The 21,840-nt window shown below is 35.6% G+C and overlaps 5 protein-coding genes across 5 annotated transcripts; 3 read left to right on the top strand and 2 right to left on the bottom strand.

The window, feature by feature from the left end:
* On the top strand, nucleotides 656-3,803 carry LOC109352203 (putative pentatricopeptide repeat-containing protein At3g08820). Its single transcript, XM_019594075.1, has 2 exons — nucleotides 656-2,751; nucleotides 2,839-3,803. The coding sequence occupies exon 1, from the start codon at nucleotides 705-707 to the stop codon at nucleotides 2,730-2,732; it is 2,028 nt and encodes a 675-aa protein (XP_019449620.1). The 5' UTR covers nucleotides 656-704; the 3' UTR covers nucleotides 2,733-2,751; nucleotides 2,839-3,803.
* Nucleotides 5,829-8,155, bottom strand: LOC109352889. Its single transcript, XM_019595071.1, has 5 exons — nucleotides 7,908-8,155; nucleotides 7,089-7,808; nucleotides 6,824-6,950; nucleotides 6,108-6,737; nucleotides 5,829-5,981 (listed from the first exon to the last, which is right to left on the bottom strand). The coding sequence occupies exons 1-5, from the start codon at nucleotides 8,153-8,155 to the stop codon at nucleotides 5,829-5,831; spliced, it is 1,878 nt and encodes a 625-aa protein (XP_019450616.1).
* On the top strand, nucleotides 12,624-16,786 carry LOC109352166. The gene is made up of 7 exons (XM_019594023.1): nucleotides 12,624-12,949; nucleotides 14,094-14,267; nucleotides 14,589-14,681; nucleotides 14,763-14,831; nucleotides 15,532-15,738; nucleotides 16,075-16,200; nucleotides 16,315-16,786. Exons 1-7 carry the CDS (start codon nucleotides 12,695-12,697, stop codon nucleotides 16,474-16,476), a joined length of 1,086 nt encoding a protein of 361 aa, XP_019449568.1. The 5' UTR covers nucleotides 12,624-12,694; the 3' UTR covers nucleotides 16,477-16,786.
* On the top strand, nucleotides 17,027-17,916 carry LOC109352167 (protein LIM1-like). Its single transcript, XM_019594024.1, has 2 exons — nucleotides 17,027-17,388; nucleotides 17,746-17,916. The coding sequence occupies exons 1-2, from the start codon at nucleotides 17,076-17,078 to the stop codon at nucleotides 17,760-17,762; spliced, it is 330 nt and encodes a 109-aa protein (XP_019449569.1). The 5' UTR covers nucleotides 17,027-17,075; the 3' UTR covers nucleotides 17,763-17,916.
* On the bottom strand, nucleotides 18,657-21,840 carry LOC109352164 (uncharacterized protein At1g04910-like). Its single transcript, XM_019594022.1, has 6 exons — nucleotides 21,066-21,840; nucleotides 20,652-20,817; nucleotides 20,193-20,282; nucleotides 19,771-20,054; nucleotides 19,406-19,664; nucleotides 18,657-19,243 (listed from the first exon to the last, which is right to left on the bottom strand). The coding sequence occupies exons 1-6, from the start codon at nucleotides 21,758-21,760 to the stop codon at nucleotides 19,025-19,027; spliced, it is 1,713 nt and encodes a 570-aa protein (XP_019449567.1). The 5' UTR covers nucleotides 21,761-21,840; the 3' UTR covers nucleotides 18,657-19,024.

Below are 21,840 nucleotides of genomic sequence, written 5' to 3'. Positions count from 1 at the left end.
CATTATATTAGAGCTTAGAATATTCCTTCAAATGTAGGTAATATTTTAGAGAGCTTCAATAATGAGATACAATATAAGAAGAATTTAAAGTTAGTACAACAGAGGGGTCATATTTATTATGCTATTATACTTGTATCACTTATGTGTTGAAATATTGTGTTTCAACAAAAATACAAAAAATAATAAATAAAATTTAATAAATTGTAATTTTCCACAACATACTTGTACAGAATGATGACACACTCTGCTTTCCTTCCTCAACATACTTGTATAGAAGGTTTTAAATTTGGTATATTATCTTTTCAATACGGTCAAAGTTTTAGGAGTCGCCCAAACTATATAGACATATCGAACACAAATGTCCACAAATAACCAAATTGTAAAGGTTTTTTAAAATCAAGCAATATCATTATTTAATATTATATATGTTGGGATATAAATAGAGAAAAATTATGAGTATGAGTTTTATACCATATTTCTATATACTAACGAGGTGTTGGTTGGTCTAGTGTTGTTTGATTCAAGATAACTACAAGTTTTAATTCTTGTTTCAATTTTTGTGAACTACATTTATTGAGAGAGACATACACTTATTGATTAATTCGTTAAGAGTGAGAAATTAGCAGTAACAAAAAAAATCTTTCTATGCATAGCTCGTATAAATAACATTTGTTGCAAGGCAATCCCACGTTGTGTTCGGTTGCATGGCATTGGAGCTAAAGAAATTTCTGGTCCAAGGTTTGACAACCTTCAACCAACTCAAACATGCCCACTGCCGCCTCCTCCGTCTCTCTCTCGACCAAGACAACTACCTCATCAACATTATCTTACGTTATTCCTTCCACTTCGGCAACACACATTACACCAACCTCATTTTCAACCATACCCAACACCCAAACATTTATCTCTACAACACCATGATTCGTGGCATGGTATCAAATCACTCTTTCCATGACGCCATTCAACTCTACGCTTCCATGCGAAAAGACGGGTTTACCCCTGATGACTTCACCTTCCCCTTTGTTCTCAAAGCGTGTGCTAGGCTTGATCGTTTTGAACTTGGTCTGAACCTTCATTGCCTTGTGGTTAAAACTGGGTTCGATTGTGATGTGTTTGCTAAGACTAGTCTTGTTTGTTTGTATTCGAAATGTGGGTACTTAAGGGATGCGCGTAAGGTGTTTGATGATATTCCTGAGAAGAATGTTGTTTCTTGGACCGCGATTATTTGTGGGTATATTGAGTCTGGGGGATATAAAGAAGCTGTTGATTTGTTTAGAGGGTTGCTGGAGATGGGTTTGAGACCGGATAGTTTTACGCTTGTTCGTGTTTTATATGCGTGTACCAAGTTAGGGGATTTGAAGAATGGGAAATGGTTAGATAGGTATATAAGTGAGAGTGGTTTGCATAGGAATGTGTTTTTGGCTACCTCTTTGGTTGATATGTATGCAAAATGTGGGAGTATGGAAGATGCACGTCGTGTGTTTGATGTGATGCCCGAGAAGGATATTGTTTGTTGGAGTGCTATGATTCAGGGTTATGCATCCAATGGGCTTCCTAAAGAAGCACTTGATTTGTTCTTTGAGATGCAGAAAGAAAATTTGAGACCTGATTGTTATGCCATGGTGGGTGTCCTTTCTGCATGTGCCAGGTTAGGAGCGTTGGATTTGGGAAATTGGGCTAAGGGTTTGATGGATGCTAATGAGTTTTTGTCTAATCCTGTCATGGGTACTGCATTGATCGACTTATATGCAAAATGTGGGAGCATGGGACAAGCATTGGAGATTTTCAAAATGATGAAGGGGAAAGATTGTGTGGTGTTTAATGCTGTTATTTCTGGACTGGCTATGAATGGACATGTTAGAGCTACATTTGGAGTATTTGGCCAAATGGGAAAGTATGGTATTAATCCAGATGGGAATACCTTTGTCGGTTTACTTTGTGGGTGTACTCATGCTGGTTTGGTTAGTGATGGCCGACGATATTTTAATAGCATGAGCCATGTCTTTAATGTAGCTCCTACTATCGAGCATTATGGATGCATGGTGGATCTCCTAGCCCGTGCAGGTTTGTTGGTTGAAGCGCAGAATTTGATCAAGAGTATGCCAATAAAGGCTAATGTTATTGTTTGGGGGGCATTGTTGGGAGGATGCAGGTTACATCGGGACACCCAATTGGCAGAACATGTGTTGAAGCAGCTCATTGAGTTAGAACCATGGAATTCAGGTCATTATATTCTCTTATCAAATATATATGCAGCAAGTCATAGATGGGATGAAGCAGAAAGAATTAGGTCAACTGTCAACGAGAAAGGTATGCAAAAATTACCTGGATGTAGTTGGGTTGAAGTTGATGGGGTCGTTCATGAATTCCTTGTAGGAGACACTTCCCATCCTTTATCTCACAAGATATATGAAAAACTTGAGTGTTTATTTAAGGACTTAAGAGAAGCTGGTTATAATCCAACCACTGAGTTTGTGCTCTATGATATAGAGGAGGAGGAAAAGGAATACTTCCTTGGCTATCATAGTGAGAAGTTAGCTATTGCATTTGCACTTATTAGTACTAGCACCAAAGATGTTATTCGCATTGTTAAAAATCTCCGTGTATGTGGTGATTGTCATGAGGCCATAAAACTCATTTCTAAAGTTACTGGAAGAGAGATAATCATTAGAGATAATAATAGATTCCATTGTTTCAGTGAAGGCTCATGCTCATGTGGGGATTATTGGTAAAATTTAATTTATTTTGAGGTCTTAAGTCTAAACTTGTTGTTTGCCTCACTTCAAAAGTTGTCTGCCATCAGAGTTTCTCTTGCATATGTTGAAATGGAAATCATGTTCTTCTAAGTAAGCCTTTACAAATATTCTGGAAGGGACACTATGAAATCTATGACATCTTGCACCTGTCTTGAAAATAGTGCAGATCAGAGATAGGTTTGCTGCGCTGGAGAAATGGCCACTAGTTAAATACACCTGCATACCTAACATCCTAATTCCTCCCATCTCGCAACCGGAAGCAGCAATTTGGGTCCAAAGATGAACTTGAAAGTTGTTGTCATCTAGGAGAAGACATAATTTTCTCCAGGTTTGTCCCTTCTTCTGTAAGGAACCACCTACAAACATTGAGGTCTTGCGCCCTAACACTTGCGCCCTAACACTCTTGGGGTCAGAAGCTACCAAAATTGCAAGTTATAGAGAAAGTTAGAAAATATAAGGAGTGGATTGTCAAATTTGCAGTATTCGCACTCATGACCATATCCGTCTTTCATTTGTTTGTAGAGGAAGAATTTTGCCGAAGAATGGTTCCACGGAAGTCGCATGTCATGTGATACCAAGATCATAACCAAAGGATAGACATCCCATGACTGCCACAACCACAGGTTATTATCACAAATGATGTTTCTTTGCCATCATATTGCCTTGCATCTGCTGAAGGATCAAAAACACCACCAACTTATTCCAAACTCCTATATCTTAAGGTGTGCATATTTTTAGTTTACCAATGCTCACCTTGCTTTCTTTGCTTGTTAGGTTTCAAATTGAGATGCTCATTTTATATGGTTTACAAATGCTGGTGATAAAAACATCCTAAAAGTTGAGTCAAAGACTAATCCTAAAATCAGAGGATGTGATAATTATATCATTCAAATATTCTAATACTCTGGCATACTAGTGACCATATCTAACTTGGAGTGTTGTGTCTTGGATTTTGTGTTAATGAACTATTTTTAAGGACTTGGGTTAAGAAATAACTATTGGATTGTGAATCATATGTGCAGATGTGCTTAATGCTTATCATAACATGAATGGATGAACTTTTTTTTAATATTGCAAACAATAATACTCAATTTATGGTTTGACAGAAAGTAAATGAAAAGCTTTACTAAAACCCATCTTGATACGAGCACAACTACCTTACATTATAGAGTATGTTATCTATTTATAAAAAAAAAAATTATTTATTAATATTATGATAATAAACAACTCAAAAATACAAACAATCTTCAAATTCAGAAATTAATATGTTTTAAAAGTATAAAATAAAAAAAATTTATCACCTGTAATCCTTGATGTCATACTTCACAAAATATTACGTGGAAATGAACATATGAGTTGCCCAAAAAAACTTATCACCTGGGATCCTCGCTTAGGCGAGCCACTTAGAATATGAAGGGTCTGTCATTCTCGCTCGGGCGGGAAGGAGACAGTAAGCAACAGATTTATTGGCGCTTGAGCGAGGACTGCCTCACCTGAGCGAGGGAGCTGGTACTAAAAGGTCACCTTCCTCGCTTGAGCAAGGGACCTGTCACTGAAAGGTCATCCTCCTCGCCTGAGCGAGGGACCTGTCATTGAAAGGTCACCCTCCTCGCTTAGGCGAGAATTGCCCAAATATTACTTTTTTTTTTCACACACTGATTAAAACCTAAGTAACATAAGAGAAAAAACCATAAAGTTGGATTGCCTTCCAGTTAGCGTTTGTTTAATGTTATTAGCTCGACGCCTGTTCTGTTACGCATCTGATAAGTTGATGATTGTGGTGAGCCGCTCGACATCATCACCCAAGTAAGGTTTCACCCTTTGGCCATTGACTACCCAGCTTCTCGGAGATGCTGGGTCTTGCAATTCGATCGGTCCATGCGATTTAACTTCCTTAATTAGGAATGGTCCTGACCATTTAGACCTTAGTTTGCCCGGAAACAACTTCATTCGGGAGTTGAACAACAACACACTCTAACACACTCTAACACACTCATATGTCTTTTTGACGGATCTTCCAGTCATGATACAACTTGACATTCTCTTTGTATAATTCGGAAGATTCATAGGCAGTGAGCCTCATCTTCTCCAAATGTTGCAACTGAAGTTTCCTTTGGTCACCTACTGCTTTGGGAAGATTCATGATACTGCTTTGTATAATTCTGAAGATTCATTCTCTTTGTATAATTCAGAAGATTTATGCTCAAGCTCTATAAGCAAATGACAAGTCTTCTCATATACCAGCTGAAATGGGGACAATCCAGTGGGTGCTTTGAATGTTGTCCACTAGGCCCATAGTGTATCATCTAATCGAAGAGACCAATCCTTCCTTGTGGGTGACACTGTTTTTTCCAGAATTCTCTTGATCTCTCGATTGGACACTTCCGCTTGTCCATTTGTTTGCGGATCATAAGGTGATGCTACCTTATGTCGGATCCCGTAGTGTTGTAGGACCTTCTCCAATTGTGAATTGCAGAAATGTGATCCTTCATCACTGATGAGTACTCGAGGTCTGCCAAACCGATTGAATACATTCCTCTTCAAAAACTTGATCACAGTCTTAGCATCATCCTTTTGTGCAGTTACGACCTCTACCCATTTGGACACATAATCCACGGCCATCAGAATGTATACTTGTGAGCTTGACGGTGGAAAAGGTCCCATAAAGTCAATTCCTCAGCAATCAAACACCTAAATTTCCTGAATGTTTGTCAATGACATTTCATTCCTCTTAGAGATCCCGCCTGATCTCTGGCATTTATCACATTGTTGTGCGTCCTTGAATACAGAAGGCTAGTAGAAGCCAGATTGGAGGACTTTTGCAGCTGCCCTCTCTCCATTAAAGTGCCCTCTATATGGCAAACTGTGACAGTGCCATAGGATGTGCTTAGCCTCTTTTGTGGATACACACCTTCTCAATATTCCATCCGACCCAGTCTTAAAAAGATGAGGGTCGTCCCACACATACTGATGGGACTCTCGCAAGAATCTTTTCTTTTGGTGTCACGACCACTCTTCAGGAATGACCCCTGCAGCTTTAAAGTTAGATATGTCAACAAACCATGGCCTTTCCTAAAGTATGAGAAGCTTCTCCATACTGTTTCCCTCTAGGTCTCCCCTCAAAACCTTCTCCAAAGGACTACTCCTACTCAAATGAATGTCATTGAGCATGAATAAGTCCTCAATGACATCCACCTGAAAGCAATGTTGATTGTCCCTCGGATGCTGCATAGCCTCAAAAACATTAAAATTCACATCTTGGTCTTCAACTCTTACCTTTAACTTTCCATCATCAACATCAATAATAACCCGAGCAGTCTTCATGAAAGGTCTGCCCAAAATAAGAGGAACTTCCTTATCCTCTTCAATATCCATGATGACAAAATTCACAGGAAAGACCAACCCATCCACCTTAACCAAAACATCTTCTGCAACTCCATAAGGATACTTGACAGATCTATTAGCAAGTTGTAAGGTCATCCTGGTAGGCTTGATCTCCAAATTCCTAATTCTTTTCAGCATTGACAGGGGCATCAAATTAATGTTAGCACCCAGATCAAGCAGTGTCTTTCCCACAGATAATTCACCAATAGTGACCGGAATAGTGAAGTTGTCCGGATCTTTAGTCTTCTCAAACAAAGAGTTCTGAATGATAGCATTGCGTCCAGCTTCTAAGGTCATTGTCTCTTCCGAAAACTTTCTTTTCTTTGTCAACAAGTTCTTCATGAATTTAGCATACACATGCATTTGTTCCATCGCCTCCATGAATGGAATGTTGATATGGAGGTTCTTGAATATATCCAAGAACCTAGCATTGTGTCGCTCCTTGTCTTTCTTGGAATGTCTCTTTGGATAAGGGAGATCCTTCAACTGAGGTAGGTCACCCTTCCTCTTATCGTTGTTCTCTCTTTTATCATCCTCATTAGTGACAACCCCTTCCTCATCTTGTACCGCATCACCCTTATGTGTCTTTCTGATTACCTTCTCTCATCTTCCAGCTTCAGTATCTCTCAGAACCTCTTCCTCAACAGCCAAGTTCTCACCAATACCTTTACCAATGACCTTACCACATCTAGTAGTGATAGATTTGCAGTGTCTTTTAGTTTGGTTTGAGTGTTTGCTGAGAATTGTTGTCGATCTGAGTTCTGTTCTGTCATTTGCTTAGCCAACTGACCCACCCGAGTCTCCAAATTTCTGATAGAAACATCAGTATTTTTCTTGTTTGAAATGAAGACTTGCATAAACTTCTCCCATGTTTCTTCCAACTTTGTATGCCTCTCATGTAATGGTGGATGTGGACCTTGCTGTTAAGATGGTTGATATGGTGGTTGCCTGTTAGATGGTCCTACATCTTGCCTCCACCCAAAATTATGATTCTCGTTCTGATTTCCCCTCCAACCCTGTGAAAACAGATTGTTGAACGAAGGGTTGTTAGATAAATTAGCCTGACGAGGTTGATTGTTAACATACTGAACCTCTTCTGCTTGTATGTTGGTAGGCATTGAGCAATGACCAGTAACATGATCACCCCCACAAAACTCATAGTGTAGCACCTGTTGATGAACAGAAGGAGTCTGTACCACATTCAATTGTTGAGGCAACTTGGACATTTGCTTTGTAAGTGCCTCAATTTGTTGTGTCAAAATTTTGTTCTGAGCCAGAATGGCATCAGAAGTATTCAAATCCAACACCCCTCTCTTTTGTAGTGTCCTTCTATTATGTTGAGTCTGCCAATATGTAGCAGATAATGCAGTAATAATTCTAGTGGCTTGCTCAGCATCCATTACCATCATAGTGCCACCAGCTGCAACATCCAATAACATCTTAGTCTCTGGCTTCAACCCATTACAAAAAATGTTTAGTTGGTCAGCATCCTCAAACTCATGGTTGGGACACTTCCTCAGCAACATCTGGAAACGCTCCCATGCCTCATAAAAAGCTTCCTCAACACCTTGTCTAAATGTTGAGATTTCGAACTTTGCATGCACATACCTCGCCGGAGGGGAAAAATTTGTCAATAACTTTGTTTCCAAATCACTCCAATTGGTTAATCTTTTGGTTGGATGTGATTTTAGTCATTCCCTAGCTTCACCAAAAAGGAGAAATGGAAAGAGCATCATGTATACAACTTCTCTCTCGGTGTCAAAATACCTCATAGTGACCACCAGCTCATAGAAATTGTCCAAATGAGCATAAAGATCTTCATAATTCTTCCCCATGAACTGATGAACACTGACTAGATTCAGATATGCAAGCTTGATTTCCACTGTCCTGGCAGTGTGTGGAATCATAATGCTCGGGTAGTGCCGAGGACTTTGATACATAGCGTTATCTCCTAATGTCCTCCTTGGAGGATTAGACCTTGGGTTATTATCAGAAGCATTATTGACATTCTCCATCTTCTCTTACTGAGATTCTGAAACTGTAGGAACTGTAGCTGATTCAGAACTACACCGTGCTTCCTGAGGACCTTGGTTTCTCTTCTCTTTTGCTTTCTTTCGGTTACTTTTAGCAGACTTCTCAATCTTTGGATTGTATTGTAATTGCTCTTCTTTAGATTTACCTCGCAAAAGCATAAATAAGAAGACTACAACAAAGGTTAGCACAAGGGTTTACACTATACTACAAAGAATTAAAGAATAGCTATGTACAAAACTCAATAAACTCAATAAAGAACTAATATAAATTGTCAATTGCTCCCTAGCAACGACGCCAAAAACTTGTTAAATATTTATGGAACGGTAAGTGCATCTTATCATCCAAGTAATAAAATCCGGTGAAATACCAGGATATCATTCTCATGGAGCAAACTAGATTTACACTAATTCCTATAAGAATAAATTGAGTATATATTTACAATGACGTTTCTATAAAATTTTGTATTTGGTTGTGAAAAATCATAAATTGAACGAAAAACAATTAGAATAAACTGGGATCGAAATGCACCGTTCTCTTCCATTGGCATCCATGGAGTAAATTCTAAGTGACTTGTGAAGTTACTGATTCAGATGCACATATCATTCAAATCATTCACATTAATTCCTTGAGTGTAAAATCCTTAGATAATCATTCAAATACCAATTTCTTGGATGTTTGACCAATTAACTAGCATTAAGTTCCATGTAAAAGCAATTCATGTATCATTCTCCATTCCTATAACAATGATGTATGAACGAAGATGATCCATGTTTAGTGTCAAGTTTAACTTCCCAATTAAACTTGAACCCAAGAACAAGAAATTAGTAGCAAAGTAAATTCATGCATTGAGAACGGGATGAACTTCCCAAAATCAAATAACAATTACAATGGAATCGAATCCAGGATTACAAAGGTTAGAAGATTACATTTCGAATCCCACAGCAAGATCTAATCACTCCTTCTTGCTATTACAACGCTCGAATCATGAAATTATACAGGAAAATTGCAAAGTAGAATCGTTTTCACGATTTCTATCCTAATCTCCCTGTGTTTCTCTCTATTTTCGTGCCAAAAATCCTTCAGAAGTGTTTCGATAACCCCCTTGCTGTCCAGAACTGTCTATATCAAGTTCCAATTGTCACTCTCTCGCTCAAGCTAAGGATTCTCGCTTGAGCGAGAGAAAAAGTCATTTCCTCGCTTGGGCGAGGGAGAAACAATAGCTATCAGGTTTTTGACCTTCAATTGGCGCTTGGGCGACAGTCCCTCGCTTGGGCGAGGGTTGTCAGTATTTTCTGGTGATTTTCTTCTGAATTATGGCTTGAACGACCATTCCCTCGCTTGGGCAAGGCTTGTGTTGTTCAGTCATTCTTCTCTATTTTTTCTCCTTTGTTCATCATTCCTGAACCTGCAAACAATAAAACACAAGTAATTTCCTGAACAATACAAGATTAACTAAGTTATTAGGAATTGTATGTAATGACAACATAAATACATGCTAAATGCCCTAAAAGCATATAATTTTCTTAACAATTTGGTACTTAACATCTCACTCTTGTTTAGGTAATTCATCATTATTTCCATGCTGTTGTTCCGTCTCTTGAATCTAATGTTATAAAATTTTGTTTGATTGAATTAATGTCTATTTTCAGTAAAAGCAAGAGTAGTATGATTTCTGAGTTGATTCCCCAAAATAGTGAATAGGTTAACTACTCTTATTTTTTAAAATTATAAAGTTAACTAAAATTAAATACAGATTTTCTCATGCAGTGTATTTGTGAGTAGAGTTAACATCCATGCCCTTATCTTTATGTTTGTGAAGAATATATATATATAGAGAGAGAGAGGCTGTAGTTAAAACATCATATTTTGGTTTGATGATTCAAGCTTGTACTTATTCTTTCACAAGTTTCACTATTAATCATCAGCTAGCTATATCACATTTATAAAACATCCACAATAGTTTTCTGATTAGATGTTGGTTCCTCTCAGTCTCAGTTTGGCGCACAATATTAAAGAGAGAGAGATAGAAGTCATAGAACATATAATAGGAACAACAAATACCACACAAAAACACGGTTCTAGACCATTTGATATGTTTCATCATAATTTCAATTTCTTTTATATTATGTTGCAACTTATTCATGCCCATTGCATTGTTTATCACATGTTCCTTTACTACTTGAATTTTTTTCTTCAATTCACATAAAAAAAATTGAACTGTATTTATTTCTCCCCTGCAAAACATTCAAAATGTCACAAAACCAGTGATTAATAAAAAGTGAAAATGAATAAACATCGCTAACCTTAAAATATAAGCAATCATGGAATTATTTCTTTAGGTTCTTCAGAATTTTTGATGTCTATACAACAATCCTCTTATAATGATAGATTGGATGATGTCTATACAACAATCCTCTTTGGGTTATAGATACGTGGTAACATTTTGGGAGAAACCAACATGAAAGAAGAAAACTTAAACGGCATCATTTTTATTTAACTATTTTTTTTAAACTTAAAAAATGATGTCATTTTAATAAAAGTTTTATTTATAAAAAATCAAAATAACATCATTTTTTGAACATCATCATCTCAATGACATGTCAAAAATGCTAGTAGGAACATAATATGTGTGATCATGTCATCACTTAATGTTCCATGTAGATGGGTCTTTAACATGAATAAGGATGAAAAGACTAAAATAATTAGACATTGAAAATATTAATGAGATAATTTAAAATTATTAGGGACTAATTTAATAAAGATGAGAAAAATGAGACCTAAATACTTATTTATTCTAATAATGGAATTTTGACATAGGTGGTCAATTTGTTCCGTTTCAAAGTTTTCCAGAGTTAGCTGTGTATTATTTCGTCTCAACAAATAAGCAATCACAAAGCGTAACTCAGTTGTAAGCTGACCTATGTGGATAGACATTACTTACTAGATAAAGTTAATAGTAAATTACACTGGTATTTCCTGAATTTTAGTATAATTATATAAATTATTTATCTCTTTTAAATTACATAAATCCCCTTAGTTATTTACATACATTATACTGGATATTTTTATGTGAGAGATAAATGTAATTTCTTAAATAAAAGTATAGTGACGAGTGTAGTTAAGTTAAACAAAAATATGATATATTATGAATATAAGTCTAAATAGTATAAGAATTAATGTCTACTCATTATTTTGTTTAGTTACAATATAATATAAGAGTGATTCACCTTAGAATTATCGATACAGTTGGTAAGGAAACAAAAATAATGAATAAACATTAACTCTTATATTATTAAACTTATCATTACAATATACTACTTTTTATTTAACTTAATTAAACTCGTAAATATTTTTTATTTAAAAAATTATGTGAAGTCAATTAAGCATGGAAACAAAACACTGGCTACTAATGGAAAAGCTCATTTCAAAGTTAAATTCATTTTTAAGCAGATAAGTGAGAGTATATTATTATTTTAATATAAAGCACATCAATGATTTTTTCAACCCGTTGTACATAACAGTTTAAAACTCGGTGACAGAAGCTGTCATAGTACTTATTTTGTTTTTGTCTAAGAGAAAGTGAAGAGATAGATAGATATTATATGACCTAAATAAAAATAATAATGATATTTGTCATTGTAAGTATATATTATTCTTATTTCATAATGAGTTGTAATAAATTATAAAATAACATATGAGACTCAAATAAGAATAAATATATTGTTTATCATTATAATTGTTCTTAAATATCAAATTCCTTGAAACAAAACTTTCATAGTGATATCTATGGTATCTTAAAAGATTTGTGTTTCATGAAAAGTGTGGGAAATAACAAAACTTTTAATATGAATCAAATAACTTCTTAAGATCCAATATAAATTATTTTTATTGATAAAATATTAATATATAAGTTATTTTTATTATTTTCTTTATCATTTTTCTTAGTCTTCTTCATCCTAAATGAAAATGACTAACCTCCATTTGATATGCTATTTTTACTTGTATCAATCTCATCACATATGTCTAAACTATCCGAGACACGATTTTAATATATGAGCTACTGAAACTTTCTCTCTTATATACTCATTTATGTTTAGACAAAAAATATATTTTATTAAGAGACGATCCATTTATTTTAAAAGTAATTTTTTCATATCTTAATTATCAATTCTATTAAACTCATTAATTCAGATCATATAAACTATTAGATGTGAATAATTTTTATCTATTTTTTCTTGTCCATCCATTAAAATAATTTAAAATAAAAACTGACTTAAAAAATGGTAGAAGAATGGATAAACTTTCCTTTTCCATTTTCAAAACAAATTTCCCAATTGTAGAAACAAGAAGATTCTTTCCTTGATTGAGCAGTGTAACTTTCCGTGTACTGAACGAGATTCCTCGTTACTTAATTATTTTAAAACACTGTTACAAAATTTCGCTATAAATTAAAATATATATAAAACAAAACATTGTTACCCTTTACAATAATCACGATCAACTTCTCCCGCCACAGAAAAATGAACTTACCGGTGATAGATCTGTCTCCTTATCTCGCCATTGCCGGCGATGACTCGGACCACAAACTCAGTCCCGAACTCACCGCCCTATGCGGCGACCTCAGCCGCAGCCTCAGAGAAACCGGAGCACTTCTGGTGAAGGATCCGCGATGCTCCGTCGAAGACAACGATCGCTTCATCGACATGATGGAAAAGTACTTTTCTAGCCCTCATGAGTTCAAGGTTCTGCAGGAGAGACCCCATTTGCATTATCAGGTAATTGGGTTTCTTTCATTTCCTATAAAGTTTCATTCTTTCGTTTCAGATTTTAACTTGTTTAGGGGTTTGGGTTTTTTTTTTGTTCATGAAATTGACCAAAGTTATTTTTTTTTTGTTGGTATTTTTGGTTCATCTGGTTAGCCTCGGTGTAATCTGAAATAGAAAATGGAAGAAATCAAATCATATTTTCATACAATATCTTAATTGAATTCTATGTACAGTGATTTCAGTTTATTTCAAATTCTACAACTACACATTAAAATCCCAGCAACATTTTTTTATTTCATGTCTAGCGATTGTTTTGAACTGAAATTGAGAAACAACCAATACAAATATTGGCTTTTATTAGTTTCAAATCAAAAATAGGGCATGGCCAAGCAGGAGCTTCCCTCGTGACCCAGAGGTCATGGTTCAAATGATGTAAACATACTCTTCGCCTGTGTAAGAGTATGTATACCCTTCGTAGACTCTACTAGCTGGGAGTACCGTGCATTGGACCATCCATTGTTTTTGTTGCTCTATATATCATGTGGTAAACAGAGTTTATCATTGATTTATGAGTAATTTATTTTTCTGGTCAGAATTTTTAGTCCATTTTGCTGATCGAAGTTGTTTTTGGTTGAGTTTTTTCCTCTGTTGGTTTAAGGAAGGATTCTTTCAGAAGGCTTTCATTCACTACTATAATAGGAGTAAAGCATAAGTTTGGTCCTTGATATAGACACCTTATGTCAATTTGGTATTGATCCTTGAGATTACAAAAATGTCAGATTGATTCCTGACTTTTCGCAATGTCAGTCAATTTGGGACATGTGTATACTTTTTTTGTTTTGAACCAAATTGATCAACAATGTGGAAAGTCAGTGACTAAATTGTCATTATTGTAATCTCAACTCTCAAGGACCAAGTTGATCGATAGTGCCAATCTGAAGAGCCAAATTGTTGTTTTACTCACTATAATATCAACTATCAAGCATTGTGTTTGGATTCCTGATCATTTACATCAGGGTAATATTTGGTTCGTATATGATAAAAAATGTTATAGGATGATATATTTTTTTCCGGTTTCATCTGGTGGTTTTGATGGCTAAGAGAATGCTTAAGACATGATAATAACAAGTGGTGCTTCAAATGGATATTACAGGTTGGGGTTACACCAGAAAAAGTAGAAGTTCCAAGAAGCTTGATTGATGAGGAAATGCAAGAGAAGCTAAAGGCAATGCCTAAAGAATACCAGCCTCATACTCCTGTTGGACCTGACCTGAAGTGGCGATACTTTTGGAGAATTGGCCCGCGACCATCAGACACCCGTTTTCAGGTCTCATGCCTTTCTTTTCTTGATTACATGAGTTTGCTAGTGTCCTTTTTCCCTTTTTATAAGGAAAGAAATATTATTAGAAATGTGAGCAAATTACAAGAGGATAAGAAATCCTCCCAGGCACAAAAAGAAGCACCTAGAAACTAATGAGAAGGGACATGCAACAAAGCATATCAATCTCCTTGCATATCTACCGTATTAACCCCGCTAAAAGGCCTGTGGGTTTTACACCAGACCGAAGCCAAAAACATAACCCTATCCCATACATAATAAAGAGGAGTAAAGGGGTCATTTGTTCCTAACATTATGTCAGTTGTGCAGGAACTCAATGCAGAGCCAGTCATACCTGATGGTTTCCCTGAATGGAAAGAAACCATGGATTCTTGGGGATACAAAATGATATCAGCACTCAAAGTAAGTGATTTAAGTGTTTTCATACTATTTCAGTAATTCTAATCTAATGTACATGATCTAATGTGTATATGTCTTACATAGGTGGTTGCCGAAATGGCAGCTATTGGATTTGGTCTACCAAAGGATGCTTTCACTTCTCTTATGAAACAGGTGAGTGCATAATTGCTTCCTAGTGATGAGTTAGTTTCATAAATAAACAACTCACAACTACTCATAGGCAGGCAAAAGAAAAGTACTAACAAAATGAGTTGATTGAAGAACTTAATTTTCATATAAACATAGTGTGAGATGCCCTTCATGATGTCATTGATTATATGACTGTCATCCATTTTCTTTTGCACAGTGCACCATAAGCATTTGCAATTACCCAATTTTCAATGTGGAAACAAGGGTTCCCCAATTAGTTATAAATAATAAGAATTTTAGAATTAAGTTAGTGACTTTTGCATAACATGATAACATGTTTATATTGATTTTATTTGTTTGAACTATATACTTGAAATATGCTTTTGTTTTAGTTTCCTACTTCTATAAATTTATGACAGCCACATATGATATTCAAATTTGCACATTATATCTACATATTGGGTTGGTTTGGTTACGACCTGGTCATTATTGGGTGTTGGTTGTGTTAGGTTTCAAGTCCAAGGAAATGACCCGGCTGAAAAATTGACTAGATTTTGGTTAAACCAACCCAGTCATAAAATGTCCCTAAATCCAAACAGTTAATGGACTCAATTTTTACAATTTATGTTAGCTATTAATATTATCTACTTTGTCATATGTCAATATGTGATTACTTGTGATTTCTAGTCATTGTATAATGTTGTCTTTTGTTCTCATGTACTAGGGCCCACATCTGTTAGCTCCAACAGGCAGTGACCTTCAAAAATATGGTCAGGAGGGAACTATTCTTGCAGGATATCACTATGACCTTAACTTCCTAACAATTCATGGTAAAAGTAGATTTCCTGGTTTATACATCTGGTTAAGAAATGGACAAAAAGTTGAAGTGAAGGTTCCAGTAGGATGCCTTCTTATTCAAACAGGAAAGCAGGTAATTTTGAACACCTGAATTTTGTGATATTTCATCTGAGAATTATGTTCTAATCGCAAATTGAAATCTTTTTCATGATTCCTTTCACCCTCTTCCGTCTTTCTGATAAAAATGGTTGTTTTCATTTTTCTTTCGCATTTGTGTGCCTTTTTTAACTGCTATACAATTTACTTATCTCGAGTAGGTAATTGGTATTACAGTGTTTTGTCAACATTATAGATCGTATCTCAATTTTATATCTGCTGTGGGCTCTGATTTCATTCTCATTTCCTTAGAGATTGCAAATCTTAACATCTCCATTTGTATGCACTTAGTTCTTCTTGTTCCAAAATGCAGATAGAGTGGTTAACTGGAGGGGACTGCATCGCTGGGATGCATGAGGTAGTTGTCACAAATAAGACAATTGATGCAATCAGACTAGCAGAAGAGCAAAAACGTAGCTTATGGAGAGTCTCTTCAACGGTGAGTTAGGACAAAATTATAATTGCACTTTTGTACTCGGATAGAAGAAAAGAATAATGAAATCGAGTTTTATTCGGGTTATATTAACTGATAGCATTTGTCTGTGACATGTAGTTATTTGCACACATAGCATCGGATGCAGTTCTGAAGCCATTGGGACAGTTTGCGGAATCACCACTCTCAGGCAAATATCCACCTATATTTGCAGGAGAATATGTTGAACAAGAGCTAGCAGTAATCAATCTTAAGGGGAAAGATGAGAACCTTCATGATTGACAATTGTAATAAAAAGATCATAAATTATTCTTTCACTGGGTTGGATGATATAATACCACTGGTCTATGGCAAGGAAAAGTGAAAATTGTGGTTTCATTTTTCTGTCTAAAAGAATAACAATAAGAGCTTTAAATCGAACTCTAATTCATTTCAATACATATGAAATTCCTTGATGTATTTATAGTTCCATCCATTTGTTTCCTGCCAAATGCTACAATCAATGTTTTTTCTTCATCTTTTTAGTTTCAATTGGACCTAGTTATTGTTATTTGGAATGTGGAAGAAAACTTGTATTTATACCTTTAGCATATACCATACTATTTAGTTCATTTACAAATGAGAAAAGTCATGTCATATGAATCTCCCAACTGTAATTTTCCAGCACCAAACGCATTGATGGTGATTTCTCTTAGTAAGATCAGACTAGACTAGACTGATTCCGCAGTTAAGGCGTAATTTGCATGACCCTCAGTTGAGCCAGTTATGCTGCATGACATGGTGTTTGCATCTTGTATAAATGCACAAGATTGCTCAGTTATTCCTAGTAGCAAGAAGCAAAGAAGCTTTCACTGAAGGTACTAGAATACAACAATTCAAGGATGAAGACTTTTGGTTCCAAAGTTGTGCCATTATTGTTGGTTTTGTTGTGCATCACAGCTTTGATGGCACAAGGCCAAGACAGTTTCACCCCTTGCAGTACCACTTTCTTCTCTGCACTAGTGCAGCTTATACCTTGCAGGATGGCGGTCGCTCCATTTAGCCGCATCCCACCTAGTGAGCCCTGCTGTAACGCCCTTAAAGCTCTGGGTCAGCCGTGTCTGTGTGTTCTTGTCAACGGCCCTCCTATAACCGGTGTAGACCGAAACATGGCCTTGCAGCTCCCGGATAAGTGCACCGCAAACTTTGAACCATGTACTCTCTCACACAGACACCATGTTCTATTATTACTAGTCTTTCTTTCCCTCCATAGTATAATAATGCCAATCATTAATTAGTTTTAAAAGTGAATGTGAATATAATGTTTTTCACTTGAAATAAATTAATGTAAACTTTCCACATATCAGGATAGTTATATAAGATTCTGTAAATGAGCCTATATATGAAGTTTCTCTCAGTAAGTTTGTCCAAATCATTGTAAAAAAGATTAACTTTAGATTGCCATTTTCATTTTAGAAGAAGCAAAACATATTGATTGTAGCAAACTTATTAGTAGTTTGCAAACTTTGCAAGTGAAGGATTGATTAATCCTCTTGTTTTTTCTTTATGCAGGCAATTTAATGAAGTGAAGAACAGAATACAAGTGCAATGCTTTATTATAATCTAGTCTTTTATCCTTTATGGATATTTTATGTAGTGCTTTTCAAAATAACGTTGCATTGGATTATGTACTGAATCATTTAGCTTTAAGTTTTAATCCATGTACTCTTCCATTTCCTTGAAGTAATGCGTGAAATGCAAGTCCTTATCCATTTTCTTTTTCATCCATCTTACCTATTCCACAGTTCCTCCAGTAACCCCTCCTATAATTTCATAACAAGATTTTTTAGTTTGTAATAGCTGGAGCAATTCATATTTATGTCTAATTCACTAGTTCTTGTTGGAGAATTTATTGGTTAAGCTTCTGAAATAAAATGCAGTGCTAAAACAAGATCCCTTTATAAAAGATTGGTAGTAAAAAGAATTCCTTTTAAATTCTTGTGGACACCACATATGACAAAAAATAAAAAGGATATTTTGTTAATTTTCTGGTTTTATATAATCAAATTAATAATTTTACTCATTTATATGTATTACAATAGTTTTTGAGATTTTATAGAGCTATAAATGATTTTTGTCTAAAAAGGGTGGTTTGGTGAATTTTGAAGTTAGATAAAATACTTTTACCATATGAGATATTTTTTTGTAAATATTCTATGTAAAACTATTTGTATCATGAAAAACATTTTTAAAAATCAAGAATATTTTAATTAAATTATTTTGGGAATTTATTAATAAGATTATAACTCATGTTATATCTTAGTTTTTGATTAGATGAGTCATTAATATTATCTTACTATCACTTGAAGTTGGTAGTTGATTTAGGACAATGTATTATCTTTTGCTATTTGCTATTTCTTGATATGGGAAGCTGCTCTCAGTTTATCAATGTCTTTTCCCACAAGGTAGGGTGTGCTATCTAGTAACTGGAATATAAAACTGTTACTTCATTCAAATATGCACAAGCCTGTATAATCTGCTACAAAGAACTACACTGAATAAGAGTTGCATGTATACTATACAAACTCTGTATAAAGAATCAAAGAATGATTATTGTCGCGTGTTACTTTAATCCAATACATTGCCTCACATGCATATTAATCCCATTTAAGGAATAATGTGAGTACAGTAGTATACTTGACATTATAGCTCTTCAAAAATGGTTCTATGAAGAACCATGATTGCCTTAAAAGTCGCCTCAAGGGATCAAATTCGTCCATGTTTTGGCGCCATTCTCCATGAAATCTTCGTACCAGAAGCTTTGGTATTACATCCAGAATTAGGACTGAGATTACGAGTCATTGCACATGCACTCGGGGACCGGATATTTGGTGACATCCCTTCCAGCCTTGCTAGTTCTGAGTTCTGGCTGCCCCAATGAGTCCTGATGCAATCCCTTGATAATTCTGTTGAAATCTGCTTCAGGGAGGGAAGAGTTCATAAAATATGGGAGCATCTTTCTTTTGTTTGGGGTTATATATTTCTTGTGCCCTGCATAGGCTCGTTGACCCTGAATTAACAAGTTTCGGAAATTAGAAATTGTTACATAAAGATTCCAGATTAATTATACAAGAATAATTAGATTTCAGTAATGTAAATAGCCAACTTTATGAGTTTCTCAACATTGCGAAGTGTTCAACTAATGAAATAATTGCTGATGTGATAATCATACCTGAATTGCATGGCCCATGTTTCCTCCATGAGATGGCATGAACACGTCACTCTTCTCCGAGACTATAAAATCTATAGCAGCCATTAGAGAAGCTTTCTTTGCAAATGGATCTAGTTCTCCGGGCAAGGCAAGATCTTCCTTACTGTAGAAATGTGGAAACTCGTGGATTAACGGATACAGGACTTCTTTTCCACCCAATGGTTGTCCTCCAGCCCAATAAATTCTTGAATTTTTCGGAGCTCCTAGAGCTTTAAGCAGCCTATAAATGCAATAAAAAATAAAACTAAATCAATCCAAAATTCTTGTCATACTATAATACATCGAAGGCCGACGAATCTATTTTAATAGAAACATTATATATATACCTGGTAACCTCCACAGCATTCAAGGGGCACAGTCCAGCCAGCTTCCTTTCATGGTAAGTCATGTTAGATCTTCCCGTCAAGAGCTCCGGGCGTTGTTTCCTCTCATTGTTTACAATCTCATCATATTCAGGACTCAGACCTGGTAGACAACCAGTCCTCACCCAAACATCCTTTTCCATTCGCAAATGAAGAGCAAGGTAGGGTCCCTTGCTTTGCATTCTCTCTGCAATATTGTTCCCAAGTTCCTGCACTGGTTTTGCAAACCTTAGTGCATTAAAAGCAACCTGAAAGATAAGGTGAGAACATTTAGAATTGCTATCAATTGTTTACGAAAACGAAGTTCCAACCGGTGAGTGTTGTTTCAGAATCTTTCGTTGTTTTGCTTTTTTCATCCTCCTATAAGTAAAGAGACTTTGCAATACCTTGCATCGAAGCTTCTGGAGATCAGAAGGAAGATCCTTTGACAGCCTTGAGTCCAAGCCACGTAAAAGCAAAACACCTTCTCTGTTGATCTGCATAGGACAAAAAGAATCATGTTAAACTCTAGTTCAACAAGAGCAGCAGCACTGCCTGCATTTCGGAACCAATCAAAGCCTTCCTCGGTTAACATGGATCAATCAATACAATCTAATACATTGGTTACTTGTTGGATTGCACTCAATAAACTGATATGGAAAGCTCTAACTACTTCAGTAAAATAGTACAACTCTTTGCACCCATGAAATGACGATATGTGAAATCATTCCAGAACCGAAGAAACACTATATATAAGCAACACTTCAGGAATCAACTTGGAGAAGTTAAAGCCTACTATCTACTAAATATGACTTGGTCTAAGGTCAAGGAATAAAACACAACAATTGTAATAAAACAACACTTACTCTTCCGAGATAGTGTGTCCGGATCCAACTAGGAGTGACATGAAGGGGAGGGCTTCCCTCCACTGGCCTTGTCATCAAGTGTGTTGATGGCAATGCTGAAACCACTCTTACATCATTTGCAAGAACACTTTTGAAGTACTCCAAATCAAATATATCTGCAAATTCACTGCAATCAAAACAACATAACCACATTCAATAATTTGATTACCATTAACAAAAGAAACTGGATCAGGATCAAGATTTAGCTTTTGTATAGAAATTTATGCAAGATATAGAAATGCTTGTATTTATGAAGATATAGTCCAAAATTCTAAAATTTAAATTCATAACTAATCAGCTAAGCTTAACTCTTTAATTCTTAAAATGATTTTACATGAAAAAGCATCAGAATCTATGCACAAGAATAATTTATACCTTTCATCTCCCCAAATGACATTGACTTGCAAGATAGGGACAACCAAAGCAGCACCAAGAATCCTAGCAATGACAACAGCATCAACAATCTGATTCCTCTGCTGATTCATACCACCAGAAACAACCACCATTAGATACTTTTTCCTACCCCTCAAAACCCCTTCACTTCCTCTTCTATAATCCCTGCTGAAATCCAAACAAGGCTTGTAACCCATCCCATTTGGTTTCTTCCAAAACTCAATTTCCTCATCACTTTCCAATCCACTAGTCCCTTGTGCTTGCAATTGCACATTGGCAATAAGAGATTCTAACACTGACACTGACACATCACTGTTATCATTAAAGACTTCATCTTTCTGTAAACTCTCAATATTTGAGACAACCCCAAGATTGGATTTTGAATACAAAAATGAGTTTTTGAAGTTTGGTAAGTTTGTTATGCCACATGGGTATGAAGAAAAAGGGATATCAAGATTGAAACCAAGTTTGAGGAAGGCAAAGAGAGAAATGAGAAAGAGTGTGAAAAATAATATTCTTGGGTTTCTGTAGAAGTTGAAGGTGGTTCTTGAAGACTTCTTTGAAGTTGAAGATGAATCAAAAAGGGATTGAAGAGAAGAAGATGAAATGGAATTGATGATGTGAGAAGGAACTGAGATATATGATAACTTCTTTGCATTATTCTTCCACTTTGCCATTGAAATTTTAGAGCTTCAGAGATTGTTATTGTTTTTCTTTGTTTTTTCTTCTTCAAGTTGGTGTTGTGTTACTCTTTTGA

This window comes from Lupinus angustifolius, chromosome LG07, assembly GCF_001865875.1.
Source record: "Lupinus angustifolius cultivar Tanjil chromosome LG07, LupAngTanjil_v1.0, whole genome shotgun sequence".
Classification (NCBI taxonomy): Eukaryota; Viridiplantae; Streptophyta; class Magnoliopsida; order Fabales; family Fabaceae; genus Lupinus; species Lupinus angustifolius.
This window is presented reverse-complemented; position numbering and strand designations above follow the sequence as displayed.